This window comes from Tiliqua scincoides, chromosome 3, assembly GCF_035046505.1.
Source record: "Tiliqua scincoides isolate rTilSci1 chromosome 3, rTilSci1.hap2, whole genome shotgun sequence".
NCBI lineage: Eukaryota > Metazoa > Chordata > Lepidosauria > Squamata > Scincidae > Tiliqua > Tiliqua scincoides.
The window spans coordinates 219,812,057-219,826,317 of NC_089823.1; the positions used below are offsets into that span (position 1 = coordinate 219,812,057).

Consider the following 14,261-nt stretch of genomic DNA (forward strand, 5'->3'; position numbering starts at 1 on the left):
TGCCCAGCCCTTTCAATACAATGCCTATTCCCTATGTGCAATGGTTATTAACACAGGAGAACATTACAACTGTGACCTTCCTCTCTTCCATCTGCAATGGTTCAAGTCCCTTCTACCACCTCATTCTGTTGCCTGCATAGAGGTACCCATTATCAGCACACCACAGCTACTATTTTCGAACTCCAACAATGAGATGGTTTGTTTTCATTTTGGACTGATTCTTAGAATACACAAACCTAGTTTATGTGAAATTGGAGATCTCTGGTGTATAGTGTAAATATTTGGGTCTGTGGGGAAAAAAGAATAGCCAAATATGTATTGTTTGTAACGTTTCTTTATCAAGCTAATCCTTTTGATCACTGCATTCTGTATTATTTATTCCATAGGCTTTTGCTGAGAGTTTTGTGTGTCACAGCTAAAAGTGTTGTTTGAGGTTTTGAGACCATTCCATTGAAGTATTTAAACCAGAGTTTCTAAGGCTGCATTCCTGTACACAATTTCCTGGTAGTAAGCCCCATGAACACAACAAGATTTCCTTCAGAGTAGAGATACGTACGATTGGGCTGTAGGACATTGTAATTTCTTGCAGTTTGTCCATTTTCCACTATATTCCTGTTTATACCCAATATGCAAGTTAATTGCAGACAGGCTAGGATTGTAACAGAATAGTTGTTTAGGGTTACATGCCACCTAAGCCAAACATATAGTCCACAACATTAGTATACATACATGTTATACGGAAGATAAGAACATAGGAACAGCCCCGCTGGATCAGGCCATAGGCCCATCTAGTTCCACTTCCTGTATCTCACAGTGGCCCACCAAATGCACTAGGGAGCACACAAGACAGCAAGAGACCTGCATCCTGGTGCCCTCCCTTGCATCTGGCATAACCCATTTCTAAAATCAGGAGGTTGCACACGGCTTGTAACCCATGATGAACTTTTCCTCCAGAAATATGTCCAATCCCCTTTTAAAGGTGGCTGGGCCCGATGCCATCACCACATCCTGTGGCAAAGAGTTCCACAGACCAACTACACACCGAGTAAAGAAATATTTTCTTTTGTCTGTCCTAACTCTCCAAACACTCAATTTTAGTGGATGTCCCCTGGTTCTGGTGTGAGAGGGAAAAGAGCATCTCTCTATCCACTCTATCCTACCCATGCATAATTTTGTATGTCTCAATCATGTCCCCCCTCAGGCATCTCTTTTCTAGGCTGAAGAGGCCCAAATGCTGTAGCCTTTCCTCATGAAGAAGGTGCCCCAACCCAGTAATCATTTTAGTCGCTCTCTTTTGCACCTTTTCCATTTCCACTATGTCCTTTTTGAGATGTGACCAGAACTGGATGCAATACTCCAGGTGTGGCCTTACCATCGATTTGTACAATGGCATTATAATATTAGCCATCTTATTCTCAATACCTTTTCTAATAATCCCAAGCATAGAATTGGCCTTCTTCACTGCCACTGCACATCGGGTTGACACTTTCATGGAGTTGTCCACCACCACCCCAAGATCTCTCTCCTGATCTGTTACATGCAGCTCAGAACCTATTAGCCTATATGTGAAGTTTTGATTTTTTGCCCCAATGTGCATGACTTTACACTTACTTACATTGAAACGTGGTTTTATTTTTTGGAAACCAATTTGAATCCTTATATAACCAGCAAATTTGCCTGTTTATTTTGGATGGTCCCTACCGTATTTGTTTGGATTAACAGAACCAGAGGGTTGGATTTTAAAGATTGAGACAGAAAGGAATTTTGTCCAAGTGAACTTCCTTTGTCCCTCAGCACAGCACCCCAATATATTAACCCCAAAACCATTCCTGAAGGGATCCTCAAAAAGGTAGTATAAGCAGTGGTACCCAATCTTTTCTCACGTTCATACCACTTGGCAGCCTATTTGCATAATTGTATTCTTCATATTAGCACAATATTTATAATAAAAGTTGCTGTTATTTCAAATTTATATAACTGTAAATAAAAGACCCACTAATGGGATTAAAAAGCCAATTTTTCAATCACTGGGTCATATCTGATAATTTTTTAATTAATACTTCAATTTGTGTATTAACTTAAAAGATGACAAAAACTATTGTACATAGAGAAGACCCAGAAGAACTCACTCACTGAATGCTGCTCACTGGACTGTCTGACGTGCCCACTTATGTATACAATGGAACTGGCATGACAACATTTGACTGTGAAGCAGAGGAGATTGAGAGCTGAGCTTGTGAAGAGGTGTGTGGCTGAGCATGCATGCTGCATGTTTGCAATGCACTGTTTAGGGAAGGATTCCCCACCACCAAAAAAAAAAAGCAAGAGAGTGCAAGCTTTTCTTAACGTTAAATAATGAAGAAAACCCACACCGCCACTCATCATAACATTGAAAGAATTTCACAGCTTTTGACTTGTATCTTATCTTATGCTGTTGACATAGATACCTTTTTCCACCATTACATTATTCAGTTTTTTTTCACATACCCCAAAACATCCTTGCATGTACCCCGTAGAGGACTGAAGCAGGGACGGGGATCGGCAGATCACCCCTTTGCATAAATGGAAGTGAGTTACAGTCACTTAGGGTCCAACCCAATATTCCTGTGTTTATATTGCACAATTCTAGCCTCTCTAAACACAAAACTACATCTTATAGTATAAACTTCCACATTAGAAGTCAGTGAACCATCTTTTGGTGAGTTTTCTGCAGTGCTGTCCATTAGCCACCAGATGGCTCCCTTTCGAAAGATTAATTTCAGTTACTTATCTGAAGGCTGTGGCTTCATTCGGTCTTTTGGAACTTAGTAATGCTTTCAGTTTTGGCTCAGATCAAGATGTAAAAGTAGCAGGAGATGCTGCCTAAAGCAGTCTGCCCCTTCTCCCTTATCAAAGAAAAAATGGTTCTGTTAAAGTACTGTCTTTGTCCAACCAACTTATAGTGTGACCCTGCTTATTCCATGATGTTAAAACTGAAATGTAAAGGATTTATTTCCCCACATTATTCTGTTTTATATGCTTTCTTGACTGATTTTGCAAAAATGTGGCTCCTCCAAATAATTTGATTTGAATTTTTGGATAGATATTTTGAGAAACGTTATTTTGGTCAGGGACCGAGGATAGAGAGGCATATTAAAGAGTTGAAATATGCCAACATCATGGCTACGAAGAGAAGGAGATATAAAGGATTGGATGCCAGTGTTCCATTCCTGATCACCGCATCACTGTCTGAGCCTTGGATGCACTCAGGGCTCTCTGTACCAGTGCCTGAAGAGATGCCGGTGTTTTGCCTCCCCTTTTTGTCTGCACGCTTGAACACATCACTACCTCTATCTCCTGCCCCTTCAAAGGTGGTTGGTGGGGGAGAATCCCAGCACTTCCTCTTCTTCCAACCTGCTTTACAGAAGCACTGTGATCCTCCTCCACCTGCTTCATCTCACCACCTATTGCCTTCAAGTAGCACACTCCCTGCTGAATGCCCAGGCCTTCACCCTTAAAGGGTCACTGCTGACACCACATCCCATCTCCTCAAGGTATCTTGTGCATTTCCATTACAAGTATTCATTATTATAAATTTACAACTTATATTAACACTAGAGGGGAATATTTTCCATGAGTAAGCCTTGGCGATTTAAACACTGCTCTCATGACTCTCTTCAGTGCTAAGTATTGTAGGCTTGATTCAGTTGACCAATTCAGTGAAAATTAATTTAATACAGTGCTTATGTGATGAGCAATCCCCATAGGGTACAACAGGACTCAATCCCATCCAGCCAGAAACATAGGCACTGGGTGTGCCAGGCCATTACAGCAGTGGTTCCCAAACATTTTTGACTGGCAGCTTCCTTGACCTGCTGAGGGCCCAATCCTATCCAACTTTCCAGTGTGGATGTAGCCTCAAGGTAAGCAAACAAATGTTCCTTTACCTTGAGGAGGCCTCCATGACTGTTCCCCCACACCAAGATGCAGTGCAGGCCCCATTGGCACAGCTACCTTAGTGCTAGAAATTTGGATAGGATAAGGCCCTGGGTCATTGACTGCAGCTCCCCATTAGGGCTACAATCCTATACTTTGTATAGGGTGGCAGGATTTTTGCAAGGATTCTGCTGTTCCCCTGGTTGGTTTCTGTAGCTCCCTGGTGATCCATGACTCACAGGTTGGGAATCCCTGCAATAGGGAAATAGAAAACCTCTGTATACTTCCCCATAACCCCATCCAGCCCACTTTCACTAGGTCTGCTTCACTAGGTCAAGGAACTCAAGCTTGGGGCTCCTATTCCTGATTAAGAGTGGGAAAACCTTGATGAAGACAGGCCTGGCACAGTGCCTCTCTTACTCAGTGTGTGTGTGTTGTGTGTATGTGCACATAGATAGGCCTGTCATATATAGGGGTTCATTGGAAGACATTTAGACACTGGAAGACACTGCTCCTGCAAGGTGACTGGATTGAGGGCAGTGTAATTATACATGAAACAACCCTCCCCCCAATAAAGGACTGTTTGAGTTTCTGTTATCCATCACCCTGACAATAACTAATTATAAAAGGACAGCTTTTCTTTTTGTTTGGACGCAAATAGATTTATTAGATGTGAGTATCTCAATGATCCTCTAGATTAGAAGATATTTGGGAAGTCTCAGTTTGCATTCGGCTGCTCAAGCATTTTCCTTCTCAGAAGCCACCAATTAGCCACTTATGAATCACAGGGGTGTCTAATAAGGGTTCACAATCCAGTCTGACAAGGATGAGTAAGCAATACATGAGGTACATAGTTCTCAGACGTTGATCAACTATACTGTCTTATAGAATGTAATTTTGTCATGCTGAACTCCATGTGGATTGAGCAAGAAGTAAATTTTATTTTAAAGAAAGGATGCTGTTTGAAATGGAATCCTGTCTGGTCAAACTATATAGGTGTGTGATCTGGGAAGGATACATAAAGGTTTTGATTTTTTGTTCCCACCATAGTCATGATCTGAACCTGTCTCTCCTTTCCCAAATGGCTGCTTGAGAAAATATAACTGCTATGGATGGGCAGTTCAGGTCAGGATCATAGCAAAGGCAAATGGTTAAATTCTTCCTTCATCCTCACCATGCCCCTGATCCAGATCAGCCCCCATAGCTGTTAAAGCATAAAAGTAAAGTCTAGGGAAGGCTCCATTTCAAACCAGTGGTTAGTACCTTCCAACCAGAACTCATGTTTCACGTAAGCCTGTGCAAACATTGTGAAGATCACAGAGAAAACGAGTTCCTCATTTTCCAGAAAAACGGAAAATCTGTTTTACACAGCGCTGGTCCAAGACCCCAGAATTGTAAGTGAATTGTCCATATAGCAAAGATCCACAACCATTCAAGGAGCATCTCTTGTTGAAATTCTGACTCCAGTCAGAAGCCACAGTAGACAGGAATCATAGCAATAGACCCACTCACAGTAATCAGACACCCAAATGCATGATAATTTTAATCAATGTAATCAAAAAAGAGGTACCAATGAAAGAAAATATCCATTGTGTTTTTTTTAAAGGAGCAAAAATTGGCCTACAGGATAGGAAACACAAGATGAAATCAACAAATGTACATGTATGCAATATTTTAAATATTAATACAAGATCTAATGTGAATTAAGACAAATCACAAATTCCATGGCTTTATGCAAATACTTTTGCTTTCAGAAAATGCTTTTTTGATTTATGCAAACCTGCGTTTTTTTCCTGTTCCGCCCACCCTTCTGTTGTGACAGGGGCTCCCTTTCTCACAGGCACCCCAGTTTCCAATGAACTTTTAGCCCAGAGACTGTTGGAGCCCGTGCCGACCCACAACTGCTTATGTCTCCATGTGTTTCAGGCTTGGTATGTATGTTTTCACTGTGCAAGAGCTGTGTGGCAAACAGTTCATATTTCTCATGTAGTTCTCATGTGTATTATATTATATATTATATTATATTTCTACATGCCTGTATTATAGTTCTCATGTGTATGATAAATAAGCTCAGTAAAATTCATTCATTCATACAAGTTCTGCCTCTAATGTATTCATTTATGTAAATTTATTCAAATTTGAGATGTAAATTCTTTTTTTTTCCCCAGCCCCCAACACAGTGTCAGAGAGATGATGTGACCCTTCTGCCAAAATGTTTGCCCACCCTGGTTCAAGAGCATAGATGAATCTGCTCTTTATGCAGCCTTATAAACATCTACGTTCGGAATTCAAAAGAGCCATAGCAACACTATTTGACAATGCAAAGAAGTGAAAAAATACACCGATCTGTTATAAACGCCTCCTATTTTTAAAAATCTGGAAAACATGTTTCAGTACTGGATGTTCAAATTAACAGACTGACTTTTTGTTCCAGCCAACTATATACATAGTCTGCTGTTTTCAAGATAAGTTAATCTTGCCTGAAAATAGTAAACGTTTCTTGTTTAGATTTCATGCAAGATTTTGCAAATGAGGTTACTTTTTCGAGAGCTGCTGACAGACCTTCTCCTGTAATTGCGCAACAGGGCTGTACGTACCAGTTTCGGTCATGACACTGCTTTTTCATATTGAGCCTTCTGGTTATTTCTACAGCATCCAGAGCTTCAGGAAGATCTTGCTTATTTGCTAATACAACCACAGGCACATCCTTGATCTTCTCGTTCTTCAAAACGAGCTCCAGTTCTTTCTTTGACTCTTCCAAGCGCTTCTTGTCTGTACTATCCACAACGTAGACCAGGCCATCTATGTTTTCCAAATAGTCACTCCAAGCGCTCCGCATTTTGTGCTGTCCTCCAACATCCCAAATGGTTAAGGTGATGCTTCCTCCGGTTTCGATCATCTCCACGTTGAAACCAATTGTTGGCAGTGTTACAAAGACATCATTAAACTTTAGCTTGTACAAAAGTGTGGATTTTCCTGCTGAATCAAGCCCAAGCATAAGGACCTGGGCTTGTTTGGCTTTGAACTGTTTAGAGCTTATAAGTCCCATTCTCACCACGAAGCTTTGTTGTTCCTTTCCCCCCAAATGTTGTTTTATAAGAATTTTTCTTCCCCCTGAGCGGAGGTCCGTTTTCCTTGTCTGTCAGATGAAAGGGGGTGAACACAGGAAGAAGAAGCAGATCAGGTTTGGTGCTATGCAATAAGAATAAAAGCATGTATGTATTTGTTCTGTAATCTTATCAGCGTTGCAGTATGCAAACAGAATGTTATTAAAATATAACTTGTGCTGCCTACCTCGAGGGTGGAGCTGATTTGAACAGTCTTCAGTCACAGAAGCCAAAGGTTGATCAGTGCCAAAGCCGGGTTCATACAAAGATCTTATTCTTGTGTTCTTGGGGGTGTTTGTCTCTCTTCAATCATGTTGCTCTTAGTGTGTAGGTGTTTGTAGTTTTGCAGTGCAGTGCTGTTACATAATCTCTAACTCTGTGACGTTCCTCGAGTTGGCTCATATCTCTAATTGCTAGTGATGTTAATTAAATCAACCCAGTTTTTAAAGCTTTCTCTCTTTATCACTGGAAAGACCTCAGTTTCCATCATGTATTTCTGTGCTTCTGGACATGCTGTCAACAACTGCGTGCAATGACTGTAGGTTATGTACTGCTGATCTTTGCCCCATGTTCTCCAAAAGTGCTGTGAGATAAGATTGGACTGATAGCCTAGGTCACCATACGAGTATGACTACCTGGATGGTGACCTAGGCGTACAACACCCAAATTGTAAAGAATTAGAAAGATTGCTAAAGCTGGCAGACTTCAGCTGGTGGGCACAAAATCCATTCTTACTTAAGAAACCTAATAATAAATAATAATAACAGTATTTATATACCGCTTTTCAACTAAATGTTCACAAAGCGGTTTACAGAGAAAAATCAAATAACTAAATGGCTCCCTGTCCCAAAAGGGCTCACAATCTAAAAAGATGCAAAAAGAATACCAGCAGACAGCCACTAAAACAGACAGTGCTGGGGTGAGGTGGGCCAGTTACTCTCCCCCTGCTAAAAAAAGGAGCACCCACTTGAAAAAGTGCCTCTTACCCAATTAGCAGGGGTAACCTAAGTGAGAAGTAGCAATCCTTTGGCATTTTGTGGTTTCTCAGACCCAGTGGCAACAGTTGCCACATGTTGTACAAATATACCACTCTCCTGTACTAAGGACGTTTCATAATTTGCAGCAACAACTGGCTATGCTCAGTTCTGACTGAATGGAATCAGTAACATCCTAGGACTGTGTTGCTGGAGTGATGGTTCAATTATTTTTAGTATTGACTATGCTTTTTATTATTGAATGGAATTAATGTATGTTTAATTTAACAGAGGCACGTTCAGCACCTTAAACATAAAAAGGCAGATAATCCACCTGATGTATGGAAGGTGGGTTAAAATAATGCACTGAATAAGTGTTAGATGTGCTTATTCAGAGTCGCTTTCTTCCTGAACACACAGGAGGAAGTTTGGAACACCTTGATGGAGGTGGAATGCGGAACATACTGCAACTCCTGTGTTTTGAATGTCTGCTACTATTATTCCTGTATCTATTTCACGGAAGGAGCTTTAGGTTTCTTGAAGACTGCCTGGCAAGAGATTATTTTAGCCTTACCTCCCAGGTCTACTATAACATTGTTACATGACACACACTTGCTCCCAACTTGAGACAAGCCCCTACCACTTGTATTCCTCTTAAACAATCCCTTGTGATCCTGTAAAATAAGTGCGACTTGTCCTATCAGGGCAGAGTTTGGATGTGACATAGCCCCCTGGCAAATAAAAGCATGGAACAGAAGCTTTAAAATTCATTTATTCATTTAAGAATTTCTAACCCACCTTTCCCCCCAGCGTCCAAAGTGGCACTTAAAAAAAGTATCATAACATAATAAAATGGTTATAGGCATTTTAAAAAAGGGAGATGAAGACAGATGAAACCAATAAAAACCCAACCAGCAGAGAGACCAAGAGAGAGAGAAGGGCAAGGTGAGCCTTCCTAAGCACTGTGTTCCACCATTGTGGTGTGGCTATAATTACAGCTGTGTGGTCAGCTAATCGTGTTTGCCCAGTGCACTGAACACAGTGTGCCTAATTTTTAATTATCTGAATAAACACTGCTTCCCTTTATGTCAATAGATGGTGCAGTTTCCATGAGCTAAGGGCCAGTTTGGTTGTGAGGAGCCTTAAGAGTTATTTCCTTGTGCTCCTCCTTACTCAGAGAGGCAGTCATAAAAAGCATTACCTTGAGCCTATTATTGTTAGTATTTATAGAACACTTTTCAAGAAAAAGCACAAAATGATTTAGTATCCTCCAACACTTTTCCCATTTAACAGTACTTTACCCCCACTAAGTAAGGTTTTGAACCAAATCTCAGGTCTCCATATGGTAGTTTTAATTGGGGGGAAAAAAGCTTCCATTGAAAGCTAATGGAAATTTTTTCAAATAAAAATAGCGTGGAAGGGGCCATGATCAGGATCACACCTGCAGCATAGCAGAGACCAAAAGCCCCCCATCACTCTGTGGTTTTGTCACATTTCAGAGCTTCCTCTCTTGCTATTTATAAACAAAAGCAATCCCCCATTAGAGCCCCAAAGGTGCATGATTAGCCCCAGGTTAAGTTTGACCCTTAAAGAACATCTCAATTGACTTTGAATTACAGCTGCTAAGGACTTGGGAGCACTACTCTTAAAACATTACTGGCTTCACAGGCGCTTCATAAAGTTCATACACTGCAGGTGAAAGCCATTTCTACCCAATGTTGCATATATGCAACAGGGACCAAATGTGTATACCTATGGGCCAGGCAAAAATGGGTTAAAGATCTGATTGCATTGTTTACTTGATTTAATGCCTCTTTAAAATTCCTTTGCGTCATAGGGCCAAACTACATGTAATGTTGGAGTTCCATAATTGGAACTGTATCTTAATTTTGTAATTACAGATCTAGCCTATTTATACACAAATTTTTTATGCACGGATTTGACTCAACATGAATGGCCACTGCAAATGAGAAGGAATGTGCTGATCCTTGGAGAAGGGGAAAATGCACCCCTTTAAAATTAGTTTACAAAACTGAACAGTCCTTTAACAATAGCCTCCTTAATGAGAGGGGGGGCAGCTGGCTGACAATGCATCAATCCTTCTCTCCCCAGTGGACCCCTCCCTTCCCCCTGAGTGCATGAAAGAAAGGTGATCCCTTTGCATTGGTGAAGGGCTTGGGAGAACGTGGACAACCTCCCTGGCCCTTAAAAGACCTTCTAAGGCCTCGGAAACAGGCCTAAAAAAGAAAAAGGGGAAGGGTTGCGATGGCACCTCCTGCCACAAGGTGCCGCCCGGAGCATTTGCCCCTCTGACCCCCCCCTCCATATGTCAGTGCTCTCAGCTGCTAATAGGTTTCTTTGAGTAGGAGGAGAATTTGAATTGGGAGCACATCACATGCTGTGCATCTGTTTTTACAAAAAGTTACATTGGGAGATCCAACAGACATAGCATATAGTTTGGCTACCTGTTCCAACCTAATTAGTTTCTTTGCCAATACTGAATACAGCTCCAGTCTATTAGAATCATTCCAGTTTTGTCTTGTCTCCAATGAAGTGGATTGAACTTAACATTCATATTGCTCAAATAAACTGGGTCCATCCATACTGGAAGCTTATTTTAAAAGTGTACTTTAAAAAAAGCCTGTTCTGAATCATCTGCCTCTCCTCCTTCATGAGGTCACCTATGAGAGATTTTGACAACAGCATTGGCTCCTGATGGAAGTTCATACACAGAAGATTGGCTGCATTTGCATTTAACTCGTGCAATTGCAAGACTGAGGGCCCAGTCCTATCCAATTTTCCAGTGCCAGTGCAGCTGTGCCAATGGGGCATGCAATGCATCCTGTGGTGGGGAGGCAGTCACAGAGGCATCCTCAAGGTTTGGGAACATTTGTTCCCTTACCTCAGGTTGCATTGAGGCTGTACCAGTGCTGGAAAGCTGGATAGGATTGGGCCCTGAGGCTTCCTCTGTACTGTAGTTACTGTAGCCTCTGAGGCTGCAATCCTATCCACACTTACCTGGGAGTGAGTCCCACTGACTATAATGAGACTGACTTCTGAGTAGACAGGCATAGGACTGGGCTGGACTGGGCTGACTTCTGAGTAGACAGGCATAGGAAGCCCACCAAAGTTGTGGGTGAGATGTAAGGTGCAAGCTTTTAGTGTAGTTTTTTTTGTCTTAGTTTTTAGCTTTTCAACTTATTTTAGTTTCAGTTTTTAGTCATAGTTTTCTGTTTTAGTTGTCAGCATTCGTTTTTAGTGTCAGCTTTTAATTCTTATTTTTCACCCGCTATTTTCAGTTTTATTTTTTTGTTTCTTAACTTTTATTGGAGTCTTTAGTTTTGAAGCATTAGAGATGTTTTTATCCCTGAGCTGTAGTTTGGACTATGGCATTCATCCCAGAAAAATAACCGTTGTAGTCTAGTATAGAGACTTGAGCAGCTGGTAAACAGAAACTTTTAGGGCAAAATCCTAACCCCTTATGTCAGTGCTGAAAGTGCAATGCCACTCTGAGGTAAGGGAACAAACATTCCCTTATTTTGAGGAGGCCTCTGTGAGTGACACTCAACTGCAGGCTGCAGCACATGTCCCATTGGCACTGCTATGCCAGTGCTGGAAAGCACTGACATAAGGGGTTAGGATTGCACCCTAAGTCTCATAAAGCTAGGTGAGTCCCAATAGAGCAGTGGTACTCAAACTTTTCTGGCCAATTGCTCCCTTGACCCCCGTGGCTGTTGGCCATGACTCCCCATCATGTTCCTGAGGGCTGGAAGTGACATCATTAAACAGGAAGTGACCAGAAATATTAACTATATTAATTATATTAAATATAATATTATAATATATTTATTATAATATAATATAAAATATATATTAAGTATATTAATATTAATTATATTAATCATATTAATTAAATGCAGGTCTTAAAAATATATTATTAATACACAGCAATATACATGCTTTATAAATGATCAGCTGCTGATCACTGTTGGAGACAGGATGCTGAAGTAGATAGATTTTGTCTGGTCCAGGAAGACTTTTTTTTAAACTTTGTAAGCATACCAATAAGATTGTTTATCCAATGAACTTTGTGAACAACCAGTTTGACCAACATTACACACACACACACCCCTGTGGACCCCAATCCAACTAGTCATTTCTCCCATTCTCCTTGGATAGGATTGAACCCTTTATTAATTAAATTTAATTAAATTTTTCCAGCAGCTGGTGGGGAAAACAAAAATAGACCATGAAAAGACATCAGAGCTGATAAGGGTTTGGTTAGGAAGCTGATTTGTCTCCTATATTAGGAGTGCACAGCTCAAGCCTATGCATGTCTACTCAGAAGTAAGTCCCATTAGAGTCAATGGGGCTTACTCCCAGGAAAGCGTGGATAGGATTGGGCTGGCAATCACTTCAACAATGGCTGATAAGTATTCCCTTCAAATAGCAAGATTCATCACTTTAAAAATACAGCCTTTCCCTTTCCTCTTCAGTCAAACAACAAGGTTAATAAATAACTTTTAAAACAGTACCCTTTTTCTGCTCCTGGCCAAGTAAAGTGTGTCCTTCTCTCTCCTCCCCCCCCCCCCTTTGCCAACTGCATGGAAACAACTTAAAGACCTCTGGTGACTGGTAAAATAGGAAGTGTTTTGTTTGGGGAGGGGGAGGAAAGCGAGAAGGTTTGGAGATTGGAAGGGGGGAGTGGAAGAGGGAGGGGTTGAAAAGAGAGATTTCACTTTGATGAGAAGTGATCCCAAGCTGGGAACTAGGATCCAACCAGACAAGGATCAGGGAGGGTTAAGGACTGCAAGCCGAGCATGCTCAGAAGAGGGCGGAGAGGCAGCAACCACTCTTGAAGTTGAGCAACTCCAGTTTCTTCTGCTTTAAAAAAAAGCGCAGAGGATGGGCAGAAGATGGGCTCATATTCTGCCCAGGGGTATGACTGTATGGCTGCAGGAGGACATTCCCCCGCCTCCCCTTTGAGTTCCTGGCACCTCCCTAAAACTGTGCCACACAGTTTGAATAATACTGTAATAGAGTATCATTTTTAAAAAGTGGGTCTTTTTAAAGAGCTCAAAAGTTTGGGAACCACTGCATTAGTACATGTTGTTGTAAGCCAGCGAGAGGAACAGGCTTTGGCAGTGAGACTGCAGTGCTGCAGCCTTTTGTGGTAGTACTGATGCAGTTTATAAAGCACTATTGTATTGGCAACCTTCAGTCTCGAAAGACTATGGTATCGCGCTCTGAAAGGTGGTTCTGACACAGCGTCTAGTGTGGCTGAAAAGGCCAATCCGGGAGTGACAATCCCTTCCACACCGGGAGCAAGTGCAGTCTGTCCCTGGTCTGTCTCCCTGGCTATGGGCCTTCCTTCTTTGCCTCTTAGCCTCAGACTGTTGGCAAAGTGTCTCTTCAAACTGGGAAAGGCCATGCTGCACAGCCTGCCTCCAAGCGGGCCGCTCAGAGGCCAGGGTTTCCCACTTGTTGAGGTCCATCCCTAAGGCCTTCAGATCCCTCTTGCAGATGTCCTTGTATCGCAGCTGTGGTCTACCTGTAGGGTGCTTTCCTTGCACGAGTTCTCCATAGAGGAGATCCTTTGGGATCCGGCTATCATCCATTCTCACGACATGACCAAGCCAACGCAGGCGTCTCTGTTTCAGCAGTGAATACATGCTAGGGATTCCAGCACGTTCCAGGACTGTGTTGTTTGGAACTTTGTCCTGCCAGGTGATGCCGAGGATGCGTCGGAGGCAGCGCATGTGGAAAGCGCTCAGTTTCCTCTCCTGTTGTGAGCGAAGAGTCCATGACTCGCTGCAGTACAGAAGTGTACTCAGGACGCAAGCTCTGTAGACCTGGATCTTGGTATATGGCGAAGTTGGAGTGTCCTCTCCAGTGCGCGAAGCCTGGGTAAAGAAGGTATGGAGGATAGGCTGTTACCCATGCAGCAAATCCCCCTTCTCCACGTCGCTGGAATGGTCCAATGGAAAGGCAGAAGCCAATACGGTTGGTTCCAGTGGCGTCGCAGGAGTTGCCAGAACGTGACTGTGTTCAGCCATGAACTGCCTAAGAGACTCCGGCTCCTGATTTTGAGCACTGTCCCAGCATAAACAGGATGTGAAACAGAGCCCCGTTAGAACTCTTTCAACTTAGGTTTTGCTAGGGAAGCATCTTTGAGAACATGTTTGCTGAAAAGTGGGGCGTTAATGGTGTTATACCAGATGCTGCCAGCAGCTGTCGCTGCGTCCACTTCGACGACAGGCAGAGC

General features: G+C 42.1%; 1 protein-coding gene across 1 annotated transcript; it reads right to left on the reverse strand.

Moving 5' to 3' along the window:
* Positions 1-6,385: 6,385 nt before the first annotated feature.
* On the reverse strand, positions 6,386-6,964 carry ARL14 (ADP ribosylation factor like GTPase 14). Its single transcript, XM_066621892.1, has one exon. The coding sequence runs from the start codon at positions 6,962-6,964 to the stop codon at positions 6,386-6,388; it is 579 nt and encodes a 192-aa protein (XP_066477989.1).
* Between the last annotated feature and the right edge of the window lie 7,297 nt (positions 6,965-14,261).

Bases quoted from the DNA above. Each gene is read 5' to 3' on its own strand.
- ARL14 (XM_066621892.1), bottom strand. From the start codon at position 6,964: ATGGGACTTATAAGCTCTAAACAGTTCAAAGCCAAACAAGCCCAGGTC.